The sequence below is a fragment of the Bombina bombina genome, chromosome 4 (assembly GCF_027579735.1).
Source record: "Bombina bombina isolate aBomBom1 chromosome 4, aBomBom1.pri, whole genome shotgun sequence".
Lineage (NCBI taxonomy): Eukaryota > Metazoa > Chordata > Amphibia > Anura > Bombinatoridae > Bombina > Bombina bombina.
In genome coordinates this window covers 125,647,607-125,663,945 of record NC_069502.1, presented here as the reverse complement: position 1 = coordinate 125,663,945, position 16,339 = coordinate 125,647,607, and the positions used below count along the sequence as shown (strand labels likewise).

Below are 16,339 nucleotides of genomic sequence, written 5' to 3'. Positions count from 1 at the left end.
CCGCCATATCTTATGGTAGATTTTCCTGGTGACAGGCTTTCTAGCCTGAATCAGAGTATCTATAACTGACTCAGAGAACCCACGCTTTGATAAAATTAAGCGTTCAATCTCCAAGCAGTCAGACATAGAGAAACTAAATTTGGATGCTTGAACGGACCCTGTATCAGAAGATCCTGCCCCATGGTGGGGCAGATGACAAGTCCACTAGGTCTGCATACCAAGTCCTGCGTGGCCACGCAGGCGCTATCAGAATCACAGAAGCCTTCTCCTGCTTGATTCTGGCAACCAGACGCGGGAGGAGAGGAAATGGTGGAAAAACATAAGCCAGATTGAAGGACCAAGGCACTGCTAGAGCATCTATCAATACCGCCTTGGGATCCAACTCTGGAGTGCCCCATAGCTGAGTCAGCTGGGCAAATACCTCCGGGTGCAGTTCCCACTCCCCCGGGTGAAAAGTCTGACGACTTAGAAATCCGCCTCCCAGTTGTCTACTCCTGGGATGTGAATTGCTGAGAGATGGCAGGAGTGATCCTCCGCCCACCTGATTATTTTGGTTACTTCCGTCATCGCTAGAGAACTCTTTGTTCCCCCCTGATGATTGACGTAAGCTACAGTCGTGATGTTGTCCGACTGAAATCTGATGAATTTGGCCGCAGCTAGTTGAGGCCATGCCTGAAGAGCGTTGAATATCGCCCTCAGTTCCAGAATGTTTATCGGGAGAAGAGTTTCTTCCCGAGACCATAAGCCCTGAGCTTTCAGGGAGTCCCAGACTGCCTCCCAGCCTAACAGACTGGCGTCGGTCGTTACAATGATCCACTCTGATCTGCGGAGACATATTCCCTGAGACAGGTGATCCTGAGACAACCACCAGAGAAGAGAATCTCTGGTCTCCTTGTCCAACTGAATTTGAGGAGACAAATCTGCATAATCCCCATTCCACTGTTTGAGCATGCATAGTTGCAGTGGTCTGAGGTGTACCCGAGCAAAAGGGACTATGTCCATTGCCGCTACCATTAGTCCGAATGTCTCCATGCACTGAGCTACAGATTGTGAAAATTCTGGGAGCAGTGGCCAACCCGAAAGGAAGAGCCACAAACTGATAATGCTTGTCCAGAAAGGCGAACCTGAGAAACTCGTGATGATCTTTGTGGATAGGAATGTGCAGATACGCATCCTTTAGATCCACGGTAGTCATATATTGACCCTCCTGGATCATTGGTAAGATTGTCCGAATGGTCTCCATCTTGGATGATGGGACTCTGAGGAATTTGTTTAGAATTTTGAGAACCAGGATTGGTCTGAAAGTTCCTTCTTTTTTGGGAACCACAAACAGGTTTGAGTAAAACCCCAGGTCCTTGTTCTGCAATTGGAACTAGGTGGATCACTCCCATTGTATGTAGATCTTCTACACAACGTAAAAACGCCTCTTTCTTTGTCTGATCTGTAGACAGACGAGAAATGCGGAACCTTCCCCTTGGAGGAGAGTCCTTGAATTCTAGAAGGTATCCCTGGGCTACAATCTCTAATGCCCAAGGATCATGTACATCTCTTGCCCAGGCCTGAGCGAAGAGAGAGAGTCTGCCCCCTACTAGATCCGGTCCCGGATCGGGCGCTACCCCTTCATGCTGTCTTGGTGGCAGCTGCAGGCTTTTTGGCCTGTTTACCCTTATTCCAGCCCTGGTAAGGTTTCCAGGTTGCCTTGGGCTGTGAAGCGTTACCCTCTTGCTCTGCAGCTGGAGAGGATGAAGCGGGGCCGTTCCAGAAATTGCGAAAGGAACGAAAATTAGCTTTGTTCTTCGTCTTAAAGGGCTTGTCCTGAGGGAGAGCATGCCCTTTTCCCCCAGTGATATCTGAAATAATCTCTTTCAATTCAGGCCCGAAGAGGGTCTTTCCTTTGAAAGGAATGTTCAAAAGCTTGGATTTAGACGACACATCGGCCGACCAGGACTTTAGCCATAGCGCCCTGCGCGCCAAAGTGGCGAAACCTGAATTTTTCGCCGCTAACTTAGTTATTTGGAAAGCGGCGTCAGTGATAAAAGAATTAGCTAGCTTAAGAGCCTTAATTCTATCCATAATTTCCTCATATGAGGTATCCGTCTGGAGCGAGTCTTCCAGCGCCTCAAACCAGAAAGCAGCTGCAGTAGTTACAGGAATAATGCAGGCAATAGGTTGGAGAAGAAAACCTTGTTGAACAAAAATTTTCTTAAGTAAACCCTCTAACTTCTTATCCATAGGGTCTTTAAAAGCACAACTGTCTTCAACTGGTATGGTTGTGCGTTTAGCAAGTGTAGAAACAGCCCCCTCCACCTTAGGGACCATCTGCCACGAGTCCCTCACAGGGTCAGGTATGGGGAACATTTTCTTAAAAACAGGAGGGGGAGCAAAGGGAACACCTGGTCTATCCCACTCCCTAGTAACGATATCCGCAATCCTCTTAGGGACCGGAAACGTATCCGTGTAAACAGGGACCTCTAGGTACTTGTCCATTTTACACAATTTCTCTGGGATCACCAAAGGGTCGCAGTCATCCAGAGTAGCTAATACCTCCCTAAGCAAAACGCGGAGGTGTTCTAGTTTAAATTTAAAAGCCAATGTATCCGAATCTGTCTGAGGAGGAACCCTTCCTGAATCAGAGACTTCCCCCTCAGACATCAAATCCCTCGCTTCCGAGCGTTGTGAGGGTATATCGGATACGGCTGCCAAAGCGTCAGAATGCTCATAATCTGTTCTTAAAACTGAGCTATAACGCTTTGCGGGTAACACGGGCAGTTTAGATAAGAAGGCTGTAAGAGAATTATCCATGACTGCCGCTAAGTCTTGTAATGTAAAAGGGTTAGACGCACTAGAGGTACTAGGCATCGCTTGCGCGGGCGTAACTGGTTGTGACACTTGGGGGGAGGCAGACGGGCTACCCTCGTTACCCTCAGTCTGAGAATCATCTTGGGCCACATTCTTAAGTGCAACAATATGATCTTTAAAGTGTATAGACATATCAGTACAAGTGGGACACATTCTGATAGGGGGTTCCACCATGGCTTCTAAACACATTGAACAAGGATTTTCCTTAGTGTCATACATGTTTAATAGACTAGTAATATACACAAGCAGGCTTGGAAAGCACTTTAATCAAATAAAAAACACAATTTGAAAAAACGTTACTGTGCCTTTAAGAGATAAAAAGAGCACACAATTTTACAAAACAGTGAAAAATGCAGCAATTCTCCTGAAATTTTCACAGTATGTACCTAAAGCCTTAATAGGATTGCACCACAAGTTTCAAAACGATTAACCCCTTAATGCCCAAAACCGGAGCAGCCTAAAGCCAACACGTGGTTAAAAATAGTACAGCACCTTGCCACAGCCTTGCTGTGGCCCTACCTGCCCTTAGGGATCAGATCTTGGGGAATATAGCTTCTATAAGGCCCTCAAACAGCAGCAGGATCCTCCATGTGAAGCAGCATGAACTTCTCTGCAATTCTAACTGCGCATCTGAGGCGCGAAATTAGGCCCCTCCCACTCCGGAGCTGTGAGGCCTAGTAAATCACTCTTAAGTGAATAAAAAACAGCCATGTGGGTAATAACCCCAGAAAGAACCCCAAAAGGACTTTCAAAGTGTATACAAACGATATTTTTCTTAAATAAACAATCGATTGCCCTGAATCAGTGTCAACCAGCATAATTAGCCCTGTTATGTAAGCATTCAATTCCTTACTAAGTCTGTGAACATAGCTTATCCTCCCCCTCATGGGGATATTGTCAGTCTCTTCTAGCATTATCTCAGTCTGTCTAGAAATAAATGACTGAACATACCTCATTGCAGATTACCCTGCAAACCGTTCCCCCCAACTGAAGTTTTCTGGTACTCCTCAGTCCTGTGTGGGAACAGCAGTGGATTTTAGTTACAACATGCTTAAATCATTTTCCTCTCAGCAGAAATCTTCATCACTTTTCTGCTAGAGAGTAAATAGTACAGACCGGTACCATTTAAAATAACAAACTTTTGATTGAAGATAATAAAAACTACAATTCTAACACCACATTCACTTTACCCTCCCGTAGAGAGACCCTAGTGCTTAGAGCCGGCAAAGAGAATGACTGGGGGGTGGAGCTAGAGGGGGAGCTATATGGACAGCTCTGCTGTGTGCTCTCTTTGCCACTTCCTGTAGGGAATGAGAATATCCCACAAGTAAAGGATGAATCCGTGGACTGGATATACCTTGCAAGAGAAAAACCTGTTAATATGAGATACTGCTAAAAGTAAAAATGGAGCATGAACCAAGATATTGTCCAGGTAAGGAGCCACAGAAATACCCTGAGATCTTATTACAGGCAAAGGCCACCCAGAGTACGTCCTAAGAGGGGGACACTATCATACCCATGCCCAGGATTTAACCTGAGTCTCTTGTTTTTTGATCTTGTAGCTTTTCCCTCTAAGCCACTGGAGGGCTCTTGTTTGAAAAGCAGCAGGTGATCCATACATAAAGAACATAGCTCAGCTTGTGGTGTATTAGCAACAAGCTTGCACCAAATACCTTTAAAATAGGGACTCAGAGGATCTACATTCTAAAGGTTCTACATTTAGAATAATGGGTACAGTTCTAGTATGCTCCATTTAAAAATATAAGACAGTACAGTACAGAATAGCATAATGTAATAAGGAGACTCAAGAAATATAAATAGTTAAGGACTTTAAACAGCAAAGTCCGAGATTATATGGGACAGCAATAAAACATATGCTGAAATAAAGCCCCTTTTTAAAAAATACACACAGATTATAATCATTTTTCAATAAAAAATGACCTAGCTCTTGGAAATGTTAGGCAATCTTACATCTTCCTGTACAACACAGCGAATAGTGCGAAAAAAAAGCGCAGTCAGTTTACAATAGAAGCACTATCCGAGAATGGCGGGCTTTAGCGCATCAGGAAAAATATTTAACTACCCTGGTGCCAAAGAAAGTAGCATACCCCTGATATAGTATTAAATTAATGTAGAGTGGTAGAGGAAATTTCACTGTATAGACAAGCCGGTGCATGCTGTGAAGCACATAAAAATAATATAGGAATACAGGGTGTACGCTAAAGAATTTAGAAGGAGCGCGCTTAGGTAACGCAAGTATAACTATAAAAGAGTGTAACTGACAAAATATAAAGTAAAAAATTTATAAGGCCAACATTTGTGTGTATTCCTTTAAGAGACTCTACTACCCCCTCACGTCTCCAAGCACATATAGCACATAAAACAGTCTATCAGTATAGCCTGAGGGTCCCTTGACTTTCTGCCGAGATGCCATGAGGTCCAATTCCGGCTGACTCCATCTGAGAATCAAGCTGGAAATCCACTCCTGGAATGTGTATCACCGACAGACAGCAATTATGGGTCTCCGCCCACTGAATGATCTTGGCTATGCTGATTAATGTAAGCCACTGATGATATATTGTCCTACTGGAACTTCCATGTTCCCCGAGTCTTTAGGGAGCACCACTGCTCCCCATCCCAGAAGACTGGCATCTGTTGTCACAATCACCCAAGAGGGTCTGTGAAAGCAGGTTCCCTGGGAGAGATGATCCAGAGACAACCACCAAAGTAGAGAAGCCCTTGTCTCCAGCTCCAGCTGTAATAACGGAGACAGATCCGCATAATCTCCGTTACACTGCCTGAGCATGCTTAACTGCCGAGGTCTGAGGCGGAAACGACCGAACGGGATGATGTCCATCGTCGCTACCATCAGTCCAATTTCTTCCATGCACTGAGCCACTGACGGTCAAGGGGAGGACTGAAGTGCTAGCCAAAATTAAAATCCTTGATTTCCTGACTTCTGTCAGAAATTTTTTTAATTGATGAGTCTATTAAGGATCCCAAGAAAAATACATTGTAGTTGGAACTAGGGAATTCTTTTCCAAATTCACCTTCCATCCAAGAGTTGAGAAAATTCTGGGAGCTGTGGCAAGGCTGAATGGAAGAGCCACGAATTGGAAGAGTTTGTATAGAAAGTCAAACCTTAGAAATTTGTGATGGTCCTTGTGGATGGGAACATGCAAGTAAGCGTCCTTTAAATCCACCATGGTCATATTAACTGACCCAAGAAAGAATGGAACGAATAGTTTCCATCTTGAAGGATAGCACTCTGAGAAACTTGATTAGACTCATGAGATCTAAATTGGTCTGAAGGTTCCCTCCTTCTTGGGAACCACGAACAGATTGGAATAGACTCCTAGACCTCGTTCCTGCATTGGAACAGGAACTATCACTCTCAGGTCGGAGAGGTTTCGCACACAGTGTAAGAACGCCTCTCCTTTTGTCTGGTTTGCAGATAATCTTGAAAGCAGAAACCTGTCCCTGGGAGGAAAAGTCTTGAACTCCAATTTGTATCCCTGGGACACAACGTCCACCACCCAGAGATCTTTAACATCTAGAACCCAATCATGAACGAAGAAGGAAGCCTGCCCCCCACAAGATCCGGTCCCGGATCGGAGGCATGACTTCATGCTGTCTTTGATTCAGCAGCAGGCTTCTTGGATTGCTTTCCCCTATTCCAAGACTGATTGGGTCTCCAGGAAGGCTTGGACAGCTCACGCTTGGAAGAGGGAGTGGAAGGATTTTCCTAGAAATTTCGAAAGGAACTAAAATTACTCTGACATCCTTTTTGTTTATTTCTCTTATCCTGAGGGAGGGAATGTCCCTTATCGGAAAGATGAAGGGCTGAGTCTGCCCTGCCGGGATTTGGACCTGTGACCTTGGATCTTTTAAATAGGCTTTTTTGTAGTCAGGGCATTTACCAACTGAGCTATCTCACCGGCCTATTCTAACACCTAACTTTACCACTTCCTTGCTCCAACGTAGGCAAAGAGAATGACTGGGGTGGGAGGGAAGGGAGGTGATATTTAACAGCTTTACTGTGGTGCTCTTTGCCGCCTCCTGCTGGGCAGGAGTGATATTCCCAACAGTAATTGATGATCCGTGGACTCATCGTGTCATTAGAAAGAAAAAGATACCCGACCAGTCAATATAAAAAACACAATGACCATCAGTAACATCAACACACACACTGAGCCAGACCCTCACTATAACACACACAAAATGACCCTCAGCCTCTCACTCTAAAACACACACAGAATAAACCTCATACCCTGACTATAACAAACACACACTGACCCTCAGGCATTCAATTTAAGATAAACACACTGACCCTCAAATTATAAATATAAAAAAATGACACCCAGCATGTCACTATAAGAAAGACACACTGATCTCCTGTGAATAACTATATAACAAAAGTATGAAAATCGTTCTCTTAATATAAAACACACACTGGACGTCAGACTATCACTATAGCAAAACACACACACCAGCATCCAATCATTATAACAAATCAACAGTCACCATCAGACACTAAGTAAAATACACAAATTGATCCTCAACCTGTCACTATAACAAAAACACTTTGAGCCTCATAATCTTACTATAAAACTAAAACTGAACCACAGCCAATCAATATATATCAAATATAGTGAACCTCAGCCTGTCAATAAAAAATAAATAGTGAAACTCATCACCTCAATATAAAACACAAACTGACCCTCACCCTCTCACTATAAACACACACACACACACACACACACACACACACACAAACACTCACCCTAATACAAACGCTATAACCACTGCTATAACCCACTTATTGACCATATGAAACTCACTATATCACACAGACTTACACTTACCCACTTATTGACCATATGAAACTCACTATATCACACAGACTTACACTAGCCTATCAAAGACAGACTGACCCTAAGCCCCTCACTATCACAAATACAAACTAACCCTAAGCCCCTCACACACACACTCTGACCATACAACCCCTAACTAAAGATAAAAACAATAGAAAAGAAATATATATATATATATATATATATATATATATATATATATAAATAAATAAATACATTTACGGAAACATACAGATTATCATACAAATAGATAGAGAGATCAATAGAAAGAAAAACAGATAGAAAAATAGATAAAGAAATTGAAACACACAGACTGCCAGATATACTAACAGATAGATAGACAATCGATATCTAATATATATATACAATCATTATGTCCTGTAATATTTTATAATTAAACTGATATATAATTTTATTCATATAAATAATTAATATCAATAATTAATGTCAAATTTTAAATATATATTATACTCATCGAAACATTATTAATTTTGAGAGTAGAGCAAAAAACAGATAAACATTGCACATAAAATGATGCTTATAGCATAAGTATTAACATTTGATAATTTGTATTAATGCTGAATTGATTGATTTTATGCATATTATTAAAAAAATATATATAATTTCGTTTGCAGGGTAAAGGTTAGAACGAAATTGTACAAATATTTGATGAGGGATTTCATAAATACGCTATTTGAGAACATTTCATATTCAATTGTACCGTGATCGATGTTGAATGATATAAAGCTAACACCTACAGAGCATGCTCGTCTCATGAACGAGCATGGAGAAGAAAGTCGGCTAATACGGCTTCAACGCATGCGCATAAGACTCGCGTGAATTTGCAAGTAATGGGCTGAACCCCCAGGGGGGAAAAAGAACATTGGCGGATAGAATTTCACTAGCATGTCAATCAATTTGACAAAATGGCGGGCGGAGGAAAGAATTTTTATTGTTTGCTGTTTGAAAGGTAAAATACAGTATTATATAATCTGATCTAGAAAAAATGATGAATTAAACTCAGCCTCTTTTTAAAAATACTATAATATGGAGTAAACGAGTGTTGTCAACTTTTCCTTAACTTTGAGGAGCACCCACTCCACTGATATTACCAGTCACAGGAAGATCTGCATTTAGTAGATAGCCCATCCAGTACTGGGCACATTACAGCACAATATATAAGTATATAAGTAAGGAATATATTGATGACCCAACAGGAGGAGGCTAAGGGACCAGTCCCCGTGACACCTGTGGCAGGCATGTGACTAGCTTCTTACTAGAAGTAATCATGTCACTGCCCCATGCTCCAATCTCCTCTCTGTATCTTACTAACAGCTTTCTGAGGGGGAAAATGGCCCTTGCATCATTCTGAGGACCCCTCTCAACGGAGAATCTGGAGCAACTCAATTCTTTACCTACCTCCTCGAAGGCAAAAATTAGACAGGAATACCAGTGAGGTGGAAGGGATTAAGTGCTCTTGGAAGTTTGGGGAATCTTTGCCTCCTCCTAGTGGCCAGGAGTTGAATCCCAGGAGTAAAGGGACACTGTACCCAAAAAATTTCTTTCGTGATTCAGATTGAGCATGCAATTTTAAGCAACTTTCTAATTTACTCCTATTATCAAATTTTCTTCGTTCTCTTGCTATCATTATTTGAAAAAGAAGGCATCTAAGCTTTTTTTTTGGTTTCAGTACTCTGGACAGCAATTTTTATTGGTGGATGAATTTATCCACCAATCAGCAAGGACAACCCAGGTTGTTCACCAAAAATGGGCCGGCATCTAAACTTACATTCTTGCATTTCAAATAAAGATACCAAGAGAATGAAGAAAATTTGATAATAGGAGTAAATTAGAAAGTTGCTTAAAATTTCATGCTCAATCTAAATCACAAAAGAAATTTTTTGGCTACAGTGTCCCTTAATGGATTGTGGACTCCCCACCTCTCCCCTCAAAGCAATTATTGAAGGTTTGCACCCTCCAAACACCATTTTTCTGTAGTGTAGGCCCCCATCCCTCCCTCTACCCAATTTGTTTTTTGTAGTTTAGGGAACCCTGCCCTATCCTCCCCCCTCCTCGCTGGGCCACCCACCTGTCTCCCTTCTTCCCTTCCACCGCTTTCACTTGGCACCAAAGAACGATAATTACAGAGAGTGACACAAGCAGTGTCACTCTCTGCAATGATGTGGGCTCATATAGTAAGGGAGCACGATCAGCGCTCCCATACTGTATGAAGGCAGATGCCTTCTGAGCCCAGCTGCAGTCTCTGCTGTCTAAACTGACAGCAGGACCTGCAAAATGCAATACAGTGTGTCACACTACGCGTGTACCTACGTCTATATGACGCAAGGAGTTAAGCATGCATTGAATAAACATATACATTGATGAAAGTAACCAGGTTGCAAAAATAAATAAATAAATCCAAGTACAATTTATATTAACAAATTAATCATTTTCTTGTTGCAAATATCTTTCAATAGCCAAAATCCACCACCACTTGCCTTTTTTCAAGGAGACGATCCTGGCTTGAGTATGCAGACAAAAGGCTAGCAATAGTCATTATGTTATTATAAAGTGCATTGTTTGCAGTTATCATCAGTTAAAACCAGTTAGAGAAATATAAGTAGCAGGTTAAGCCTTTAGAAATCTGCATTGTTTTTCAAGTTCTTGGAATTAGAACATCCAGAATTTTCAGAGCTACATTACATAAAAATAGGGGAACATAAATATTGAAAGTGTATCACAAATTGCTTCTACTGTGTGCAACTAAACATTACATATTAAAGGGACAGTTGACCCAAACAATTATTTTCTTTAAATTGTTTCCATTTATCCATTTTACCAGTTGGAATGTATTAAATGGTTTACAAGTAGCTTCTTACCCTTATTTTGGCATTTGAAATAGCTGATTTAGTCTGTGATCACCCCACCTGTAATGAAAGTTTCTGGTCTTACGTTGAGGCTATTGATAAGCCTATGTAAACACAGCCAGCAGAAGAAATTACACTCTAAGTGAATAAAACATTCATTTTCCATAGTATTCTCTAAGTGTTCAGCTTTGGTTTACTGACAGATATTAGATAAGGAAGCAAGTGTGTGTACACAAAGAGATCCGATATTACCTGCAAGCTCAACCCATTTCAATATGTTGTGGTTTAAAAGCACAAAACCAGCTAATTCATATACACAAATAGACCTAAACATGCAATTTCTCATACATTTTATACTTTGCAGCTGATAAAACAAGTCATTGAAAATACATTAAGGGAAAAACAATTTTACAGTGTACTGTCCCTGAAACACAATTTCCAGAAAAGAAATAAATACCCAGTAACTGGAGGGGTGTTACACTACTCTATAAAACTTACCCAACTGCAGTTCTACTAATGACAGATTAAACATTTCTTGGATAATATTCAGACGCAGCTTGTGGTCACAAAGCAGGATGCATCTCTTCTCAGCTGGACCAGCTAAATGTGGCCTCTAATCAGAAAAGGATGCAAACAAACATATCAGTATAATAGCTCAATTTCATTTAAAATACTTAACTAGTTCCCTAGAATATTATTGCCTTTATTAGCTTTATTTGTAGGAGCACCAAACTAAATTATAATTTACAACAAAAAAAAAATGATCTAAGTTTAAAAACAGAGAAGAGGACACTACTTTTAAGTTTTATGGTAGGCTAATTGGCAGCATGTTTGATGGAGGTTAATCCCAATGAAGGGTTTTATTATTATTACTGGTCCTAAAGCCTGTGTACACGGGCCATTTTTTGCAGAACAGGGGTCCCACCCCTTGCTCTCTCTCCCCCCTCTCTTTTGCTCTCTCTCTCTCCCCCCTCTTTTGCTCTCTCCCCCCTCTCTTTTGCGCTCTCTCCCCCTCTCTTTTGCGCTCTCTCTCCCCTCCTCTCTTTTGCGCTCTCTCTCCCCTCCTCTCTTTCGCGCGCGCTCTCTCCCCTCCTCTCTTTCGCGCGCTCTCTCCCCTCCTCTCTTTCGCGCGCTCTCTCCCCTCCTCTCTTTCGCGCGCTCTCTCCCCTCCTCTCTTTCGCGCGCTCTCCCCCCTCTTTTGCGCTCTCTCTCCCCCCTCTTTTGCGCTCTCTCCCCCATTCTTTTGCGCGCTCTCTTCCCCACTCTTTTGCGCTCTCTCTCTCCCCCACTCTTTAGCACTCTCCCCCACTCTTTTGTGCTCTCGCTCGCCCCCACTCTTTTGCTCTCTCTCCCCCACTTTTTTGCACTCTCTCCCCCCTCCTCTCTTTTGCTCTCTCCCCCCACTCTTTTGTGCTCTCTCTCCCCCTCTCTTTTGGTCTCTCTCTCCCCCCACTCTTTTGCGCTCTCTATCTCCCCCTCTTTTTTGTTCTCTCTCTCTCCCCTCTCTTTGGTGCTCTCTCTCCTACTCTCTTTGGCGCTATCTCTCCCCGTCTCTTTTGATCTCCCCCCCCCTCTCTTTGGCGCTCTCTCTCTCTTTCCCCTTCTCTTTTGCACTCAATCTTCCCCTTTCTTTTGCGCTCTCTCAACCATGCCCACTCCCACCTGACCACGCCCCCATCACGACCGCTCCCATCGGCCACGCTCAAAAACAAGCATGCTCCCGCCCGGCCAGGCCCTCATCACGGCATCTCTCCCCCTCTCTTTTGTGCTCACTCTCCCTCCTCTCTTTTGCGCTCTCTCCCCTCCCCTCCTTTGCGCTCTCCCCCCCCCCTCATTTGCGCTCTGGCTCGTCCCCACTCTTTTGCGCTCTGGATCGCCCACACTCTTTTGCGCTCTGGATCGCCCACACTCTTTTGCGCTCTGGATCGCCCACACTCTTTTGCGCTCTGGATCGCCCACACTCTTTTGCGCTCTGGATCGCCCACACTCTTTTGCGCTCTGGATCGCCCACACTCTTTTGCGCTCTGGATCGCCCACACTCTTTTGCGCTCTGGATCGCCCACACTCTTTTGCGCTCTGGATCGCCCACACTCTTTTGCGCTCTGGATCGCCCACACTCTTTTGCGCTCTGGATCGCCCACACTCTTTTGCGCTCTGGATCGCCCACACTCTTTTGCGCTCTGGATCGCCCACACTCTTTTGCGCTCTGGATCGCCCACACTCTTTTGCGCTCTGGCTCGCCCACACTCTTTTGCGCTCTGGCTCGCCCACACTCTTTTGCGCTCTGGCTCGCCCACACTCTTTTGCGCTCTGGCTCGCCCACACTCTTTTGCGCTCTGGCTCGCCCACACTCTTTTGCGCTCTGGCTCGCCCACACTCTTTTGTGCGCGCACCCACACTCTTTTGCGCTCTCGCTCACCCACTCTTTTGCGCTCTCTCGCCTCTCCTCTTTTGCTCTCTCCATCCTCTCTTTTGCTCTCTCCCCCCACTCTTTTGCGCTCTCTCCCCCCTCTCTTTTGGTCTCCCTCTCCCCCCACTCTTTTGCGCTCTCTCCCCCCTGTCTTTGGTGCTCTCTCTCCCTCCCTCTCTTTGGTGCTCTCTCTTTTCCCCCCTCTCTTTTGCACTCAATCTTCCCCTTTCTTTTGCTCTCTCTCCCCCCTCTTTTGCGCTCTCTCAACCATGCCCACTCCCACCTGACTACGCCCCCATCACGACCGCTCCCCTCGGCCACGCTTGTGCAATCATGGCACAAATAGTTGTAAAAGCTTCTCTGGGATTCTCTTTGTTCAGAAATAGACATATGGTAATTAGAATGCCACTAATTGCAGCTGTGCACCATACTTCTATAATTCCTGGGAGTGAATGTAGGATTACACTGCCAACTGACACTTCCTACCCCCTGATTCATCCCAAACAGCTCTTTCCCTCCCCCACTGATCACCCTCATCTTAAGTACTGGCAGGCAGTCTGCCAATATAAAACATTAAGGCTTTTTATAATTATTATTTTATTTTTTTCTGCAGGGTAGAATCCCCCTTTACCCTCCGGGCTCCATGATCACTCCCAAACAGCTCTCTAACCCCCCCTCTAACTATATCCGCCATCTTAGGTACTGGCAGCTGTCTGCCTGTACCTATAAAACTTTTTTTTTTTTTTTATTATTTTTAAAAATTATTTTCTGTAGTGTATCATTAGTTAGGGCCCGCAATCATTAGTTAGGTCCCCCACACACCCAAACCCCTTTTTCTGTAGTGTAGCTGCCCCATCCCTCCCTGTCCCCTCATTTATTTTTCTGTAGCGTAGGGCCCTCCCACTCCCTCCTCTGCTGGGCTGCCCACCCGGCTCCCGCCAGCACCAAACGTTACAGACGCTGACACACACAGGGTCACCGTCTGTAATGATCAGGTATCTGTCCTCATATGGAACCGGAGCACCGATCACGTTCCAGTTCCATATGCGGCAGATGCCTGGAGTTTCAGGAACTCCAGCTCTTGGCTGTAACTTAACAGCCGAGACTGCTGCCGCTTCCTGAAGATCAGACGTATATATACGTCTGGCGGTACAATGAGCAAAGTACAGCAAGACATATATACGTCAGATTGGGTGAAGGGGTTAAAGTGATGGTAAATCCAAGCGTTAAAATGAAGGGGAGTTTGTATGAGCCGTGCGTTCATATAGAAACCTGTCAGTTGACACGCATGGCTATTGGTTCAGAGGTGCAAAAGTCCCCTCATTGAAGGAGACCGATGTGCCGTGGGTGGCCAGAGCTGCTGTATTTAGCACTGTGCAACTGCATAGAAAGGGTGAGTTTAGATCTGATAAACTCCCCTTGATTTTTAGGGATGGTAAATCCTAGCATTTAACGCTTAGATTTACCATCATCATTTAAGGAGGTTTTTATAAAAATAAAAAAAAATCTGGGAAAGCAAATAAGATCTAATAGACCAAACTCTAATGTAATGGTTCCGTAGTGAAAATGCCAGTTGCACATTCATGAAATCATTTTGTTGTCTGTGCATAAAACATCTTTATAATAGGTCTTTAAAGCTTTATAGCGCCAAAATAAATTGGCATTTTTCTATAAGGCTGAGTCAGATGTTTTTACTGTAGCTTTGTCTAAATAACAATTAAAACTGCCAACAAACCACTGATTTAAAAGTTATAAGAATCTAATGACTAGCATTGTGTTAACCATTAGTGCTTGCTTGGCAGGTTAGCAGCACTCCGTCATTGCAGAAAATGCAGCAGGTCTGCAGAAAGAATGGGACACATGCAGGAACTGTTAGCACATTCACTTTGCAGCACTGCTCCCCATCAGGCTGTTCTCTTAAAATAGTGCCGAGCTCTGGCTGCACTGTGAGAGTTTTCATTAACAAAGTGCATCCACAGCGAAGTGATGTTTGAAGAGAACAGTCAAATACGAAGCAGTGCACTGATTGATAACTGGTTCTCATGGATCTTTTCAAACCCTACAGCCATTCCCAGTCTGCAAAACAGTGCAAAAAGGAAATTTATGCTTACCTGATAAAATAATTTCTTCTACGATATGACGAGTCTACGGATTTCATCCTTACTTGTGGGATTTATCCTCCTGCTAACAGGAAGTGGCAAAGAGAACCACAGCAGAGCTGTATATATAGCTCCTCCCTTCCCTCCACCCCCAGTCATTCTCTTTGCCTGTATTAGTAATAGGAAGAAGTAAAGTGAGGTGTTAGTTTTAGATTCTTCAATCAAAAATGTTTTTATTTTAAAATGGTACCGGTGAGTACTATTTTCCTCAGGGAGAAATCGTCAGTCTGGATTCCCAGGAGGAATGAAGAGATTATTTTTCTGCCCTGATGTTGATGATCTTAGCAGACGTTACTAAGATCCATTCTGGTTCCCAAAGAGCTTCTAAAGGTAGTGCAAGAAAAATCTTCAGTGTGGGGAACGGTATCATGCTACAAGCTGCATTGAGGTATGTTCAGTCTTTATTTCTGAGGAGACTGGTTATATCAGAACTGGCTGACATTATTCCCTGCAGGGGGAGGGGTAAGCAGTAGACCTATATGGGTTATGGTGGTACTGAAATTACCGGTTTATATATTGATTACTATGTTATGTGACCCAAAATGGGCTTGACACTGGTAGAGGCAGCTGAGAGACTTTATTATTTGGCATAGTGATATGTTTGGGTGCAGACTTAGGGGCCCACATGGCTTATTAAAACCGCTTCCCATGCGGTTATGGAGGCAGTTAATGCGACGCCCATGGTGGGCGGGGCCTATTTCAAGCGCTCAGACGCGCAGTTTTCTCCTCACTAGAAGGCAGAAGGCACTAGCTCCGGGGGGGCCTAAGTTTGAGTTTCAGTCACCGGATCAGCGCCAAGCCCGGTTTTTGTAGGAAATAAAAATGATATAAAATAAAATGTATGTATGATAGCTTCCACTCACTCAGATGCATACAGATAGATTAAAAGCATAAAATGCAGAGTAATTTACATTAACTTTGTGTGAGTGCCAAAGCACCCAGAGATGTAAGTTTTTCCAGTATATATATATATTGGCTTGAAGTCTTGTAATGGCCTAATTTAATCCTTTCAGCTGGTAATCTATTAGCGAAACGGTATCAGCTTTTGGATCAGTGGTTACCTCTTTTGAACTATGTATGCGTGATACAGACTTCTAGTTCAAAATAAACAAATGCATAGCTAGCTGTCTAACACAGTAATGTAAAACAAAAAATATGGTCAAATTATAA

The 16,339-nt window shown here is 43.4% G+C and overlaps 1 protein-coding gene across 1 annotated transcript in view; it reads right to left on the bottom strand.

Annotated features, from left to right (window-relative positions):
- Positions 1-16,339, bottom strand: part of WDCP (WD repeat and coiled coil containing) — a 60,495-nt gene that overhangs the window by 3,735 nt on the left and 40,421 nt on the right. The window contains exon 2 of the mRNA XM_053709633.1: positions 11,099-11,213. Within this exon, the coding sequence (XP_053565608.1) occupies positions 11,099-11,213 (115 nt within the window). The remainder of the gene's footprint in view (positions 1-11,098; positions 11,214-16,339) is intronic.